The sequence below is a fragment of the Polychytrium aggregatum genome (assembly GCF_025602895.1).
Source record: "Polychytrium aggregatum strain JEL109 chromosome Unknown BJ171scaffold_1, whole genome shotgun sequence".
Lineage (NCBI taxonomy): Eukaryota > Fungi > Chytridiomycota > Chytridiomycetes > Polychytriales > Polychytrium > Polychytrium aggregatum.
Window position 1 is genome coordinate 481,976 of NW_026516203.1, and position 14,570 is coordinate 496,545.

At 58.2% G+C, this 14,570-nt stretch overlaps 4 protein-coding genes across 4 annotated transcripts; 2 read left to right on the forward strand and 2 right to left on the reverse strand.

Moving 5' to 3' along the window:
- Positions 1–182: 182 nt before the first annotated feature.
- Positions 183–1,414, reverse strand: BJ171DRAFT_576432 (uncharacterized protein; the record flags this gene model as incomplete). The annotated part of the gene is made up of 5 exons (XM_053113751.1): positions 183–226; positions 536–590; positions 725–931; positions 1,146–1,205; positions 1,352–1,414. The coding sequence occupies 5 exons, from the start codon at positions 1,412–1,414 to the stop codon at positions 183–185; spliced, it is 429 nt and encodes a 142-aa protein (XP_052971720.1).
- Positions 1,415–2,013: 599 nt separating this feature from the next.
- Positions 2,014–3,358, reverse strand: BJ171DRAFT_484619 (uncharacterized protein). The gene is made up of 5 exons (XM_053109010.1): positions 3,229–3,358; positions 2,996–3,067; positions 2,718–2,822; positions 2,377–2,458; positions 2,014–2,216 (listed from the first exon to the last, which is right to left on the reverse strand). The coding sequence occupies exons 1-5, from the start codon at positions 3,316–3,318 to the stop codon at positions 2,191–2,193; spliced, it is 375 nt and encodes a 124-aa protein (XP_052971721.1). The 5' UTR covers positions 3,319–3,358; the 3' UTR covers positions 2,014–2,190.
- Positions 3,359–3,553: 195 nt separating this feature from the next.
- BJ171DRAFT_564181 (ATP dependent helicase) lies at positions 3,554–8,798 on the forward strand. Its single transcript, XM_053113293.1, has 8 exons — positions 3,554–4,089; positions 4,268–4,528; positions 4,631–4,885; positions 5,106–5,380; positions 5,583–5,688; positions 5,844–6,052; positions 6,174–7,544; positions 7,865–8,798. The coding sequence occupies exons 1-8, from the start codon at positions 3,710–3,712 to the stop codon at positions 8,386–8,388; spliced, it is 3,381 nt and encodes a 1,126-aa protein (XP_052971722.1). The 5' UTR covers positions 3,554–3,709; the 3' UTR covers positions 8,389–8,798.
- Positions 8,799–9,920: 1,122 nt separating this feature from the next.
- BJ171DRAFT_395255 (uncharacterized protein) lies at positions 9,921–11,819 on the forward strand (the record flags this gene model as incomplete). Its single annotated transcript, XM_053107175.1, has 6 exons — positions 9,921–9,979; positions 10,092–10,152; positions 10,459–10,667; positions 10,838–10,950; positions 11,074–11,151; positions 11,326–11,819. Coding segments are annotated over 6 exons (1,014 nt in total), but the record flags the coding sequence as incomplete, so codon positions are not given.
- Between the last annotated feature and the right edge of the window lie 2,751 nt (positions 11,820–14,570).

The following is a 14,570-nucleotide window of genomic DNA, read 5'->3' on the forward strand; positions in this document are numbered from 1 at the left end:
GTGCATCGATGCATGGCAACGCAGCTCAGCAACACATCATAGAGGTGCAGTATTGAGGGTGTTGTCGATGTTGATGCCTTTTGGAGATGTACATGCATGCATCCGAAGCCCAGCATAGAGTCGTGCGCTCGCCGTTTGAACGCATCTGCCCATTGGGTCTGGTTGTGCAATATTGCCCAAGTCTATTCGTCATCATCGTCAGCAAAGGTGCTCCATTTGGATGTCGCTGGTCGTTTGAAGGTTTTCGGCCCGGACAGCGACTTTGGGGCGACACTCGCACCCATGGGCGGTGCTGAGGATGCTGGCGATGCCAGGCTTCTTGGTGTCCATGGGGATGTTTGAGGCGGTTTGGATGGCATGCTGCCGAACAAGGCTCCAAAGTGTTTCGCGGGTCGCTCGGTGGGAGTGTCGTTCGTTTGACGGCCATCGCTCCGGTTGGATCTGGGCGGATTATCGAGCGATGCCGTCGGTTTTGATCGCTTGTGCTGTGCTGGATCAAAGTCCTTGGCTGGGTTACCCTGCCTCATCCGCTTACCGCCCTGCCACGGCTGCTGGGGAAGCGAAGAGCCTCCCTGGTCATCGTGTTCGCCCTGGAGAAAGAGCAAGAGAGATGCAAAGGAATAACGAGTCAATGCAAGAGCCCAACAAGCCAGATCTACCGATTGTCGTCACAGCAGTCCTATCGTTTCCTTGCGGTTGATCATGGCTTGCAGCGATCGCGCACCGTCTCATCATCAGGCTCCTCGTCGACATAGTCTTCCCATTTCGATCTTGTCGGCAGACGACATTCCTGTCGCTGCGGTACAGCCGCTTGGTCTTCTTCACGAGACTGTCTCTGGTTCAGCAGATCCTCTTCGGCCCTGCCTCTGGCCATGTTCATATTCTGGACAAACGTTCGGCACTCCGATGCTTGTGGCGACGTCAAGAATACCTGCTGGTCCAAAGCAGATCTCTGAGTCGCTGATCTCTGTAGTTCGCTCATTCAGATGCTGTGAGATCGCCGCTTTCACGGCGGACACATGAAAGGAGGCATTGTGTGGGAGGGATTTCACTGGATTCACAGTTCAAACGGATGCGAGGCTGCGATGCTGATGTTCGTGCTCTCGGCCTCTCCCCAGGCTCGAGCGACGGGCCGATGGCGGTACCTTGATGGTGCTCTGCTTTTCTCCGCAGACCCTGCATTGCCATTTGTTGACCTTCTTGACCTTTCGGCAACGGCAGCCGGCGAGGGTGTTGTCAGCGAGGCGATCCACAACTCGGCGCAGCATTGTTCCGTTCATGCAACAGCACCGATGTTTTCTGTCATCCAGGCTATGGAAGTGTTACCACAGGATCTACGGCACTCGGGTACCTGGTGAACCTGAAACATCCGGCACGAGTCCTCGTAGCATCGCAAGACCTGGTAGGTGGGCATGGTCGTTGCAGGCGGTGGTCTGTCTGGGGGTTGGCAAGTCCAAGGAGGAAGAGAGCTTCGCAGAGGCCGCTTGCTGTTTGGTGCTGTTTTGGTGTTGGCGGCTTGTCCGAGCTGGTACTCTCCGGGACCAGATGGAAAGATGAGAGGGCCTGAGCCAAAGCTGTATTGTGGACCGGTCCCTGTTCCGCTCCCGGGCAACCTCATCGATACAACAACCGGTATCGCTTGTCAGGCGCATCAAGACCCTCTGCTGTCTTCATCTAGTATATTCAGCGAACTTGTTTTGAACTGGGACACCTTCACATGCAGATGGCTTGTGGATCGGCTGATGTTGATCGATCTGGCTGAACGGCTTTGATATATGATCCGCTCGCCGAGGTCTTGCAGCGATATTGCGCTTTGCCCTGCGTCTGCCTCCCTCATTCCAGGCATGTCGTCTTGCTCTGACTTGCTCTGACTTCCAGCGACTGCATCTGCAGCGAATCGCAGGTCCCGTCGTGCCCACTCACTCCATGCATCTCGCCCACACAGGGAAATGATTAGATCAGCGTGTGATATCATCCGACTACGCTGTGTTTGTCCGAATGAGACAATGCCCTATCTTTTCGTCAACACGCTGTATATTCAGCGAGAAACTGCAATACAATCCCCCCTCTGGCGTCTGGGGCAGCCGAGGCACACCAGCGAGGCCCAGCGAGGCCCGGTGAGGCCCAGCCAGCAGTGGCGAAGGCAAAGGGGGACTCGCCGCTTCAGGCCATCCTCATCGAGGCACCCTTTTACATGTACACCAGTCTGAAGACATCTAGAGAGCCGCAGCCGATCGAGCCAGACAGATTCCAGTCGATCGGGCGCGACAAATCCAGCGGCCCAACAGAGCCGATTTAGCAGGGGGCGATGAAACGGCCGAGGTGTCAGTTCCGCATTCGATGGCGAGGCTGCTCTAGCTTTTCGGACAGGCTTACCGTTATAGACAAAGTAGTTCGATCCTTCAGGGACCAGCTGGAAGGTCTGGGTGAACTTTTGCGGATTCTGCTCCTCGTCGACCTGTCCAGGAGAGTACATAATTGAGGATCATCGTGCCGGTGCTGCCTCGTCTGACCTACTCTGGGCCAATGATATGGTGCCAATAACGATGCCAATGATGGTGGACGGCAACGACGATGGTGGTGATCTGCCTTTTGATCTACTGCCGATTTGGACTCGATTTGCCCATAGCCACAGAGGGTCGGTATCGGTGTGCTGCTGCCTGCACCCAGCTTGGGCCGACAGCTTGTTAGCGCGCAGGACTAGCTGGGATCTTTACCAGGAGTTGGCCCGTCACGGTGACGAGGATGGTGGGGATGGAGGGGTTTGCGGGTTGGGCATCGATGGTTGAGACCTGGTGCTGGACACGTCGGAAGGGCAGTCCCTGAAGGCACGATAGATGGGCCGTCAGCACGACCGATCGATTGGGCGTTGCAGGTCTCCGAGGTCAAGCGCCGTGGCATCAGAGAGAAGGGCGAATCAACAGAGCAAGGGGTCCGGACCATGCAAAGCCCTGGGCTAGCGATCGAGGCGTCTCCTGATCGCTTGACAACTTACCGCCAGCTTTTCGACGATGGCTTTGGTGCCCTGGACTTGATTTCCCTCAAAGGTCATCATGGAGATGTCTTTCTGCAAAGACCCCCAGGATATTTGGAGACCATGGCGCGATGGTGGCCGATCCAGGCAGCCGGGCAGAATCGAGACGAAGCAAACATGGATGAATCGGCTTGGTTAGTGGCTGCACGACCAAGACAGGGGGGAGGAGCGCTGTGGTCATGGTGGATACCTACGTAGAGGGTATGCAATTCGGCCCGGTTTCGGTCAAAGGTCGAATAGTAGTAGTCGACAAAGCTCTTGGCGATGGTCACGGCGTCGGCCATGGCGATGGGCTGGGGCGGAATGGGTGGGGTTGGGATGAGATGCGAGCGAGGACCTGGGCCAGACAAGACCAAACGGTGGCTGGCAAGCAGGCAAGCAGGCGCCGGGTCGAGCCGGGATCGAGCCGGGATCGAGCCGGACGCCATCCGCCCCGGCCGATCGGTTCGAGCCGGCTAAGCCCCTCCGTTTTTTCTTGGGCCGCAGCCCTCCCCGCTTTTGCCCCGCAGCACGACCCAAAACCGATCCACACCCCGCCGAGGCCTTGTTCCTCCTGCTTGCCTCTGTCCGGTTCCTGCCCGGTTCCTGTCGTCAGCGTCTCTGAGGCACCGACTCTCTCCCGCCCAGCGATCCGCCCTCCGCACAGCCTCCAGCTGCTCCTCTCGACTGAATACTATGGACGATGACTTCAGCTTCTTAGAGCACTCTGGCACCCAGCAGTACCACGACGACGATCTCGTCAACTTTGCCTCCATCACCAACGACGCCGAGCCCGACTTTCTCACTAACGACACCGATCTCGGCTTCGAGTCGCTGTCGCTTTCCTCTGCCAGTGCCTCGGCCCGTGTCGGCCAATCGAAAAAGCGCTCCTCCAAAAAGCCGGCTGCCAATCCTGCCTCCCTTGACGATGTCGATTACGTCTCCTTCGAGGAAGACCGCGGCGGTGATGACTCATTGTTGAACTTTGAGGAGCCCGACCTAGATCTCAACGACGACGGCCCCCTGGGCTTCTCCAACTCGGAAATCTCGACCGAGCTGCCTGCGCACTCGTGCAAGTACGTGATGCCCGATACCGCCCTCGCTTCTGGTAGTCGCTGTGTCGAGTGGTGGGCTCATGCCGTTGGGGCCGTTTGGGCCGTTGGGGCCACTGAGGCCGTGATGCGCCGGCAACCACCCAGCGTAATTCTTTCCCTGCACCTTCGGCTCACGGATACTATGATGCCATGAATTCAGGTACTGCGGCATCCATAATCCCGCCTCGGTCGTCAAGTGCACCTCCTGCAGCAAATGGTTCTGCAATTCTCGGGTCGGCAACACCTCGGGTTCGCACATCATCCATCACCTCGTCAAGTCCAAGCATAAGGAGGTGTGCCTGCACCCGGACTCACCCCTCGGCGAGACGGTGCTTGAATGCTATCAGTGCGGCTGCCGCAACGTGTTTGTGCTGGGCTTCATTCCCGCAAAGTCCGATACCGTCGTCGTTTTGCTTTGCCGGTAGGTGCTCAAGCAGACAGAGCACGATGTGGCTGTCGCCGTCCCTGTCGTGCCCTCTGTACTGGTTCCTCTGTCTCACCTTTCCCTCTCGATCTATTTCAGTCAACCCTGTGCAAGTGGTGCGAGCAGCAAGGATATGAACTGGGACCTGTCGCAGTGGCTTCCGTTGATCGAGGATCGCTCCTTTCTCTCGTGGCTTGTCAAGGTGCCTTCGGAGCAAGAGCAGCTCCGTGCCCGCCACATCACCACGAACATCGCCAATCGTCTTGAAGAGATGTGGAAAGAGAATCCGACTGCCACCTTGGAGGATCTCGACAAACCTGGTGCTGACGACGAACCCCATCCCGTCCTACTGAGGTGCGTGCAACAGGCTTTCCCGATGGATGGCGCTCTTCCACCAGCTGCAAAGCGCCTGGCATATTCTTTGCCCCTTCTCGACGACAACAGCATCTGCTCCCGTTGTCTCTGCGCTTCAAGCCAGATCAACTCCAACGATAGCGATCCGCATGGGTGCTCCCCAGACATGCTTCACAGACGTGGCTTCCTAAATCAGGGTTCCTCCCACGAACCAATGTAGATACGAAGACGCCTATCAGTACCAGAACATCTTTGCTCCGCTCGTCAAGCTCGAGGCTGAGTACGACAAGAAGCTCAAGGAGTCTCAGACGCAGGAGGATGTCGTCGTCCGCTGGGATGTTGGTCTGAACCAAAAGCGAGTGGCGTACTTCCTTCTGCCCAAACTCGAGCAGGGCGACATCCGTCTCGCTCCCGGTGACGAGCTCTTGCTCAAGTACAAGGGCGAGCTGCACGCACCATGGGAAGGTCGCGGCCACGTTATCAAGGTTCCCAACAGTAAGTGTCGTGACTAGAAAACCAAGGTGCTCGCTGCGCTAATTGGTTTGGCGGCTCGCGAGGCCCAGGGGCACAACAGACTCGCTAGTCATCCTGGTATCGATGCCCCCTGTCGTTGTACGGGTTTGCGCGATACTATAATGCCGACTGCCAAGCACATTGACTGAGTCCGCTGTTTTGTTTGTGGGTCGTCTATCTGAAGATGTCTCCGAAGAAGTTGCCCTTGAACTTCGCCACCCCGATGCTCCTGTCGACTGCACCCACAACTTCTCTGTCGACTTTGTGTGGAAGTCGACTTCGTTCGACAGGTACTGCAGAGCGGTGTAGATGACAGATTCTAGACAATGGCGCCCAAGCTCCTCATTCGGCTGTGCTGGGGTTGTCTGCAACTCGACTGGATGCGCCCTGTCCGCCCCTTAACAGCCGGCCTTTAACTTGCCTCTCTTTCCCATCTCGAACACAGAATGCAGACTGCGCTGAAGACCTTTGCTGTCGACGAGAACTCTGTCAGCGGCTATATCTACCATCGCCTGCTGGGCCACGAAGTCGAACCCCAAGTTCTGCGCGTGACTCTCCCGAAGCGCTTTTCGGCGCCCAACCTCCCCGAATTGAACCACTCGCAGGTCTTTGCGGTCAAGAGTGTTCTGCAGCGACCCATCAGCCTGATCCAAGGTTTGTTTGCGGTGGAGCATTGTCCCTTCGTGATGGAGCACCATTCGTAAGAGGCAGCCCCCTCCCTCTTCTTGCAGATCTCGTCTGATACCGTTGTGTTGCTACCTTGCCCTATACGTAGGTCCGCCCGGAACTGGAAAGACAGTCACTTCGGCGTCGATCGTTTACCACCTCTCCCAGATCAGCCAGGGCCAGGTTCTTGTGTGTGCCCCTAGTAACGTTGCCGTTGATCAGCTGACGGAGAAGATCCACCAGACGGGTCTCAAGGTTGTCCGTGTCGCCGCAAAGAGCCGCGAGACCCTCGAGTCACCCATCTCGTTCCTGACCCTCCACGAACAAGTCAAGAACAACGACACCAATCCCGAACTGCAAAAGCTCATTCGACTCAAGGGCGAGCTTGGTGAACTCAGCTCGGCTGACGAGCGCAAGTACAAAACACTCTATCGACAGGCCGAGCGCGAGATTCTCCAGCACGCAGATGTCGTTTGCTGCACCTGTGTTGGTGCTGGCGATCCACGCTTGACCCGCTTGACCTTCCGCACTGTCCTCATCGACGAAGCCACGCAGGCGTGCGAGCCCGAGGGAATCATTCCGTTGATCCTGGGATGCAAGCAGGTCGTCTTTGTTGGCGACCACCAGCAGCTCGGCCCGGTCATCATGAACAAGAAGGCAGCGCGCGCTGGCCTGTCTCAGTCCCTGTTCGAGCGACTGATCATCCTCGGCATCCGCCCGATTCGACTCCAGGTCCAGTATCGCATGCATCCGTGTCTCTCCGAGTTCCCCTCCAACATGTTCTACGAAGGCAGTCTGCAAAACGGCGTGACGATGCAGGAGCGCCTCCGCAAGAACGTCGACTTTCCTTGGCCTGTTCCCGAGACCCCGATGTTTGTTTGGGGCTCGTTTGGCCAGGAAGAGATTTCGTCCTCGGGCACATCATATCTCAACCGCACCGAGGCCGCCAACTGCGAAAAGGTTGTTACCCGCTTCCTGAAGGCGGGAGTGCCGCCTTCGCAGATCGGCATCATCACTCCATACGAAGGCCAGCGCGCGTTCATTGTCCAGTACATGCAGTTCAATGGCGCTCTCAAGAAAGAGTTGTATAAGGAAATCGAAGTGGCCTCGGTCGACGCCTTCCAGGGTCGCGAGAAAGACTATATTGTGCTTTGCTGCGTCCGCTCGAACGAGCACCAAGGCATCGGTTTTCTCAGCGACCCCCGTCGTCTCAATGTGGCGCTGACCCGCGCAAAGTACGGCATCGTCTTGCTCTGCAATCCCAAGGTCTTGGCCAAGCATCCGCTGTGGTATGAGCTCTTGATGACCTACAAGGCACGAAACTGCCTAGTCGAGGGTCCGCTGAACAATCTCAAGGTGTCTGCAATCCAGTTCACGAAGCCGCGCAAAAAGGACGGCGACGTCGCTAACATGGCCAGAGGCAAGCGCTTTGGTATCGATGCTGCTCAGCACTACGCCAAGGCTCCGAGTGCGAACGACTGTGAGTACTCGCTCTACTTTCTCCCTGGGCGGGTGCAATCTTGGGCCTCCATTGCGATGGAGGGTCTGTCCGCGATTGGTCTCGTACGAGTGTGATTCAGCTAGAGCGGATGCCCCGCACATGTGGTGCTGAGTCGTTGGTATGCTGGACTTTGTCAGAGTGCTGCAGGCTATTGTAATGTCCTTGGTTTCATTCGATCTATTCTGCTAACTAAGATGCCTTCCTCCCCCCCTCTGTGTCATCGCTGGGATCGACTTTCGACACCACCTTGCATTGTCATTGCCCGATCGTCAATGTTTGGTTGCTGTGTTGACAAGCAGTCCCTCGTGGCACCGGCAGCGGTGCACTTGCTGGCTTCCAGGATCCGCTGCTTGATCCCTCTCGACTCTATTCTCAGTCGCAGTACTCGATCCCATCAGCCTCGCCCATGACGCCATTCACGCAAGACATGCCCATCCCTGCCGCTGCGTCGCAGCCTGGATTTTTCCCCGCTTCTGCGACGAGCTATCCCTCCCAGGATAATGGCCTGCAGCGCTTTCCTGCCTTTCGCCGAGGCAAGCTCCGCGGGCCCCTTCCGTCTCAGTCCCAAACTCAGACCCAAAGCCAGAGACAGCGCACACAGCAGAGCATGTTCACTCAGCCCGACGTTCATACTCAGTCTACCTTCCTGTCGGCCACTCAGACGACCCTCAGCCAAAGCGATCGACTGGGTCTCGGAAGCTCGATGCTGAGCCAGGACTTTATGGACGACTATGCCTACAAGAGCCAGGCCGATGTCTGGTTGAGCCAAGGTCCTCGCAGCCAACTCGATGGCATGAGCCAAGGTGGATTCACTCAGTTCTAGCTGCCTGGACCCAAGCCTGCCTCCCTGGCCGCAACACAGTACAGCGCGACCTGCTGCTGGCTCCTCCCGTCCACGGACATTGTCTCCCCAAAGCCTGGACGATCACTCCACAGCTCTGTGGATTTACCTGCGGACAGCTGCCTTTGCACGCTCTCATGCTCTTAGATCAAGAGGGCTATCCGGGTGCCATCTCTCGGCGCTCGCCGGCAAAGTAGTGCCTGGCCGAATGGAGCCAACAGATGGGTTCTCGTCGGTGCAGACGTTGCCGAGAGCGTTCGCATGAGCGATTCGGTTAGTCCGAGGCTCTGAGCCTGGCCGATATTGGCATGAGTCTGGACTGCGACCTTCGAGCCCCCAATAAATCCGAATACCGCTGCAATCAGTCGCGATTTGCGCCGGAGAACACACTGCACACACAGTGACCCCCCTCCTAAAGAGGGCCGAGAGCAGCCTCGTTGGCTACGGTGCGGAGGATCAGACCTGCTTGTCGGAAACCAGCCCGATTCACATTCGTATCCGCCCCAAGTGTACCTGATACCCGCAGGTACTTGCGCCGTTGCATCCTCCCGCGTGCTGACAAGGACCCGGATTTTCAAGTGGCCTGGTGTTTCTGATGCTCTGGCTGCCAGTCGACACCATGCAGTCTGCCCACAGAGCAAGCGATCACCCATGCAAGTATGCTGCTGTGGGATGGGATGGGATCGCATTGGTCGACAGCAACCTGGCGGTCGGTTGCAAATCCAAGGCACTTGGCTGCCAGATCCCTCTGCTTTCGCAAGCATTCCGCATCGTGGCCACTTGAGCCATCGCAGCCCCCGCTCGATGCAGCGCCGCCCCATGCCCGCCTCTATCCGCACTGCCTTGGCCGGCTCCTTTCCGTCGCCCAGACACTTTGCCACCATCGGGGAGGTGTGTTGTGGTGCTGCTTCGGGACTGCCTCGCCAACAGGACGCCGAGGTGCTAAGCCACACGCCTGGAGGAGACGGCCACCAACCAACCACCGACGGGCTCTGTGGTTCCCGCTTGGCCTCTCGCCCCCGTGTCCTTTTTCTCACTTGCCTCTGGCCCAGACGCTTTTTCCCATCCCTCCGGGCGAACACCCAAGTACCTTGCGCAATGACTGCCGTCGAGCCTGCCCAGGGCACCCATTCCGTCAACGGGTCTCTTCCGGAAGGAGATGTCTTGATGGCCGAGGCCTCGCTTGCCATCGACGACTTTCTTCGGCTACCGGAGGAACCCAGTGCCGCTGCAGAGCCGCCGCTCGCCAAGATCGAGTCGCCCCGGGAGCAGCCCATCCAGGATATTATTATGGACGAGCAGCAGCCAGCCGCCGAGGACGCAAAGGGCACTGCCCTGGCAAAGCGAGTCGGATACATACTCTCGAGCGACATCCTGCGTGCCTCCGACTCGCTGCCGTCCAACGAAAACAGAGTAGATATCCCAATGCCCCGCCTCCCTCCCCCCTTGGCTCGGCTCCGGGACTGAATGCCGGCTGCCTCGTACTGATCCAATGTGCCTGTTTTGTGCACCACATGCAGTCCTCGATGCTCCACTCCCTCATTATTGCGTACAAGCTCCATGAGCACATGAGGTATGGTCTCGGCTGGCGGCAAGAGACGCAGGCCGGCCCGTGCAAAGCCTCGCACCTGTTCCCACGAGCTTTGGTCGTCTCATCCTCTGCACGTTACTTGCTGCCTGCAAAGCATTATACCGCCGGAAATAGCATCGATAGAGGATCTGAAGGAGTTTCACTCCTCGGATTACGTTGGTAAGAGACCCGCAGCACTGCTGATCGACCCGCGAATCTGCTGGTGGGGAGACAGGATCTTCGGGTCTGCATGCGATCAGTCTGGTCTCTGACAAACATCTGTCCCCCCCCCATTGATGCCCTCTCCCCAATCTTGGCGGGACCCATCCAGACTATCTTATGGAGGTCGAGAAGCTGGAGGACCGCAATCCGGACGACCTGGACCGCTACGGCCTCGTCAAGTACGGCCCTGCTGCGTGCTGCCCTGTCCTCGCTGGCCGTGCCCGCTGTGCCATAAATAACCTGTGTTTATTGCTCCCGAGTACCTGCATCTGTGTGCGTCCGCTGCCCTGTCTGATCGAGTGCTTCTCACCCATGTCTTGCCGATCGCCAGTGACTGCCCCATCTTTCCTAATCTTGCCAACTACGTGAGACTCGTGGCTGGCGGCACCATATCCGCTGCCAAGCTGCTCACCGAGGGCGGATACGACGTCGCCATCCACTGGGACGGCGGTCGCCACCATGGCAAAAGGTAAGCAGGGGGTCTGATCCCTGCCTCTTGTGCACTCTATCTCGGATCCCGCTGCTGGGTGTCCCACACTCGGTTCTCGGGATGGCTCGGGCTTGATCGGCGTTTGCCCTGGCCACGGCACTGACTCTGGTCGTCTGTTCCTGGCTCGCCCCTGCCGCCGTCTGATACAGAGACTCGGCCTGCGGATTCTGCTATATCAACGACATTGTCCTGGGCATCCTCGAGCTCCACAAGAAGTACGAGCGCATCCTGTACCTCGACCTGGACATCCACCACGGCGACGGTAAGCCTCCAGCGTTTCTCACACCGCTGGCGACGACGCTCTCGCGGCCATCCTGCTCCCGAACAAGCTGCGTGGGAGGGCCCGCTGACTAAGCACCACGCGGTTCCCTGTTTTGGCCGACAGGCGTCGAGCAGGCTTTCCAGACAACGTCCAAGGTCCTCACGGTTTCGTTCCATAAATACGAGCCCGGCTTTTTCCCTGGTAGGCAGGCCGGATGATGGAGATGGTGGGCGTCGATGCAGGGTCGCAGGGTTGCAGGGAGCGGTGCGTGGGTGACGGCTGATCGTGCCTGTCGTCAAGCATATCGTCCCGCACCACAGCGGGCTCGGGCTTTGTTGTAACTCGTGGAATGCTCTCTCGTTCGTGCGCTCCCAGGAACGGGCTCGATTGACGACGTTGGTTACGGCAAGGGCCTCAACCACTCGCTGAACATCCCGCTCCGTCCGGGCTTCAGCGGCGTTGGTCTCCGCTACCTGTTCAGCAGGGTCATCGATAGTGCCATGGAGAACTACAATCCCGACGCCATCGTCATCCAGTGTGGTGCCGACGGCCTCGCCAACGACCCGCTTGTTGGCCGCGGAGGCTGGAACCTGGACGAGCGAAGTATCGGCGAGTGTGTTGCCAAGACCCTGTCCTTCAACAAGCCCACGCTGGTCCTTGGTGGCGGGGGCTATGGCAATCCGAATGCAGCTCGGTGCTGGGCCTGGTGCACAGCCGTGATTGTCCAGCAGGAGGAGCTCATCAGCGAGGACATCCCGGATCACCCTTTCCTCAACAAGTACGGCCCAGATTTCCGGCTGCCGGTTGATCTTACCTTTTACAAGGATCGCAACGACACTCGCTACGTCGACGACGTCATCAAGAAGGTCACGGGTATCCTCAAAAAGACCCGTCCAGGTACCTTCAACCATGTCGAAGACCTCGAGGAGTCCATACTCAACCTTGAAACGCCTGAGCCGGTGGAGCTCGAGCCCACCAGCCTCAACCTTTTCCCGGCACAGAGGCAGGTCCAGAAACGGAAGCCTCGGGGGCCTCCCACCGAGCTTGAGCCACACGAAAAGCGCCGCAGTTCGCGCATGCGCACTTCCTCGCTGTCAACGACACCCGTGCCGTCGGTAAACGACGACCAGCCCCGCCGCAGCCGGCGCTCTGTGCCGTCTATTCCCTCCCCGACAAGCCCAATCGCCCTGGACAGTCCCCGCCGATCGAGATCACCGAGTCCATATGTCCGCCGAATCATCGACTCGTCAACCACCCATGCCTTGCTCAGCCAGCCTGGAATGTTCCACACGCCGCAGCGGGAGGGGCGTTCCCGATCCCGCGAGGACCGTGAGAAGTCCCAGGATCGAAACAGCCAAGCGCGCCGGTCTCAGAACAGTAGTGCCCATCCTCGCACCTCCTCTGGATTCAGCTCTCTTGATGGATCGATTGACCAGAGCGGCCATTCGCTTGCGCTTTCGCATAACGGGCATCTGGATGTCTCGTCTCTCCCGCCCACCCCTGACGACCGCCCGGACCACATGCTGCCTCCGCTCGATCCCATGAGCTTCATCCGCTACGAGGACAGTTCGGCGCCTGCGATTCCGTCATACTACCCAATGCTTGCTCATCACGGAGCACACGCAAGCTATCCCGCGACAGCGTACACCGGGCTCCCAAGCACTGCACTCGCTGATCCAGGACTCCTTCAGCAGCTCAAGTGCGTACCTTGGCCTGACAGCTTGGTCGCATCCGCGTACTCGCTCGCTTCTTCTCATGTGCCGTGCATCTAACTCTGCGTCTGGACTTGAATAGGCATCACGTGTCATCGTATCTTGCAGGAGATTCTGGAAACACCTACTCCCTCATCATCATGAATCCCAAGGTCGCTCAAAAGTCATACGGCACTGAGAAACGGTATGGCAGTTGTGGGTCCTTGCACGTGCGCGAAGGCTGTCGGTGCTCCTTTCGTCGCTGGACTATGGACTGTGCTGGTACGGCTTGCAGCGTTGCTCCTTTCTCGGATCGGCCGAGTCAGTCGAACTTACTGCTTTGCCCAAAACGTGCATGCCATCCTTCAGCTTCTTTTGCCCTCCTCCGCTCTGTGTCATGAGTGGCGGCGGGTGGTCCACCGCACACACTGCTGTCAACGATAGCCTGGCGACAGACTTGAAGATGTATGTTTCTCTATCCGAGCCTATCGATGAGGATGCCGAGTCCGCCACGGGCCTAGGCGTTAGAAATCGCAACAAATCCCGGGTCCGTTATGCGTCCCCGCCTTTGCAAGCACCTGGCTGCGGCGATATGGAGGCTTCAGAGATCGATATCCTTCGGACGCCCGAGTCGGCGGTGGGCATCCAACCCAACTCGGATCTCCATCGACTGGCCGTGTTCCGCAACCTCTTTGTCAACGACGCCGAGAAGCGCAAGGACTTTGAGCTCTTTATTCGGGTAAGTTCGGCCCAAGACTCCAAATCCTCGCGGTGACTGTCCTACAGCGCCGCTCTGAGTGGACACGCACCGCCATCGCTGTATGTCAACACACGGCACTAACGCCACCAACCTCAGATTCAAGGTGCGGCGTACTGTGCTCCATTTGGGAGTTTCAAGTCCAAGCCCATCAAGGTCATTTCGAAGCCATCCAAGAAGCGGCTGCCTGTCTCGAAAAACGGATCGTGTAGGTGTTACTGCTCACCGTGTCCGCTTGGCTACCTTTCCGGACTGTATCTGGAGCTCCGTGAGCTCTGGGTCAGTGTGATGCCATGGCGGTGACGATATCCCCTGACCTCCGCTCCTGCTTCTTCGTTTGTCCTTGACACCCCAACCCTCGGCCCGTTTGATCCCGGTTCAGTGTACATCCACTCGGGCACTTCCGTGGGCATGTTCAACCGCGTTCGTTCTCAGACCATCAGCACCCGGTTTATCTCTGTGAGTGCCGATGGTCAGTCGCTGCTCCCCAGCTATGGTACCTGGGACAGCTTCATCATCTGGTCCTTGGACGACCCTGCCTTTGACAAAACCGACCTGCTCAAGAACCACGAATATCTCCCCGACGACGAGATCATTTGTCATCGCCCTTCAACAAGCCGATTTGCTGGCCAGCTCAATGCCTACATGACTCCGCCTGTGTCCCCGCATCTTAAGCGCCGCACGCTCCCTGGAGCGACCGTCCTCGCAACTCCCCAGTCCGAGTCCGTCTCCGTGCCCCCCTCACCCGCGGTGGAGCACCGAGCCCTTGAGTTTGTCTCGGCTCTGGATGAAACAGGCTCAAACAGCGACGACGTTGAGAACGCTGAGGACGAAGGTCGCGTGCTTTTGTACGGCGAGCGCGTTGTCCTGCAGCACGTTGGGAGCGGGCTGCTGACGCGGCCGTTCATCATCTGCCACATCGATGGTCGCGGCCAAATCACAAGTGATTTTGGTGCCGGAGCCGGTATGTATTTCCTTATCGCCATCATGACAGGTAGTCAAATCGGAGCCGCATCCGACAACTCACCGCTGCTCTTTGTTGTTGTTGCCCTACCAGGCCAAGGTCGGGGTATACCTGTCTGCCAGCTGCACAAGATCGCCTTCCAGCTCGCGGATAACCCCAATCGTTTCCTGTGCCTCACTGACGGGCGGCACCGCGATCGTCTGGCTAT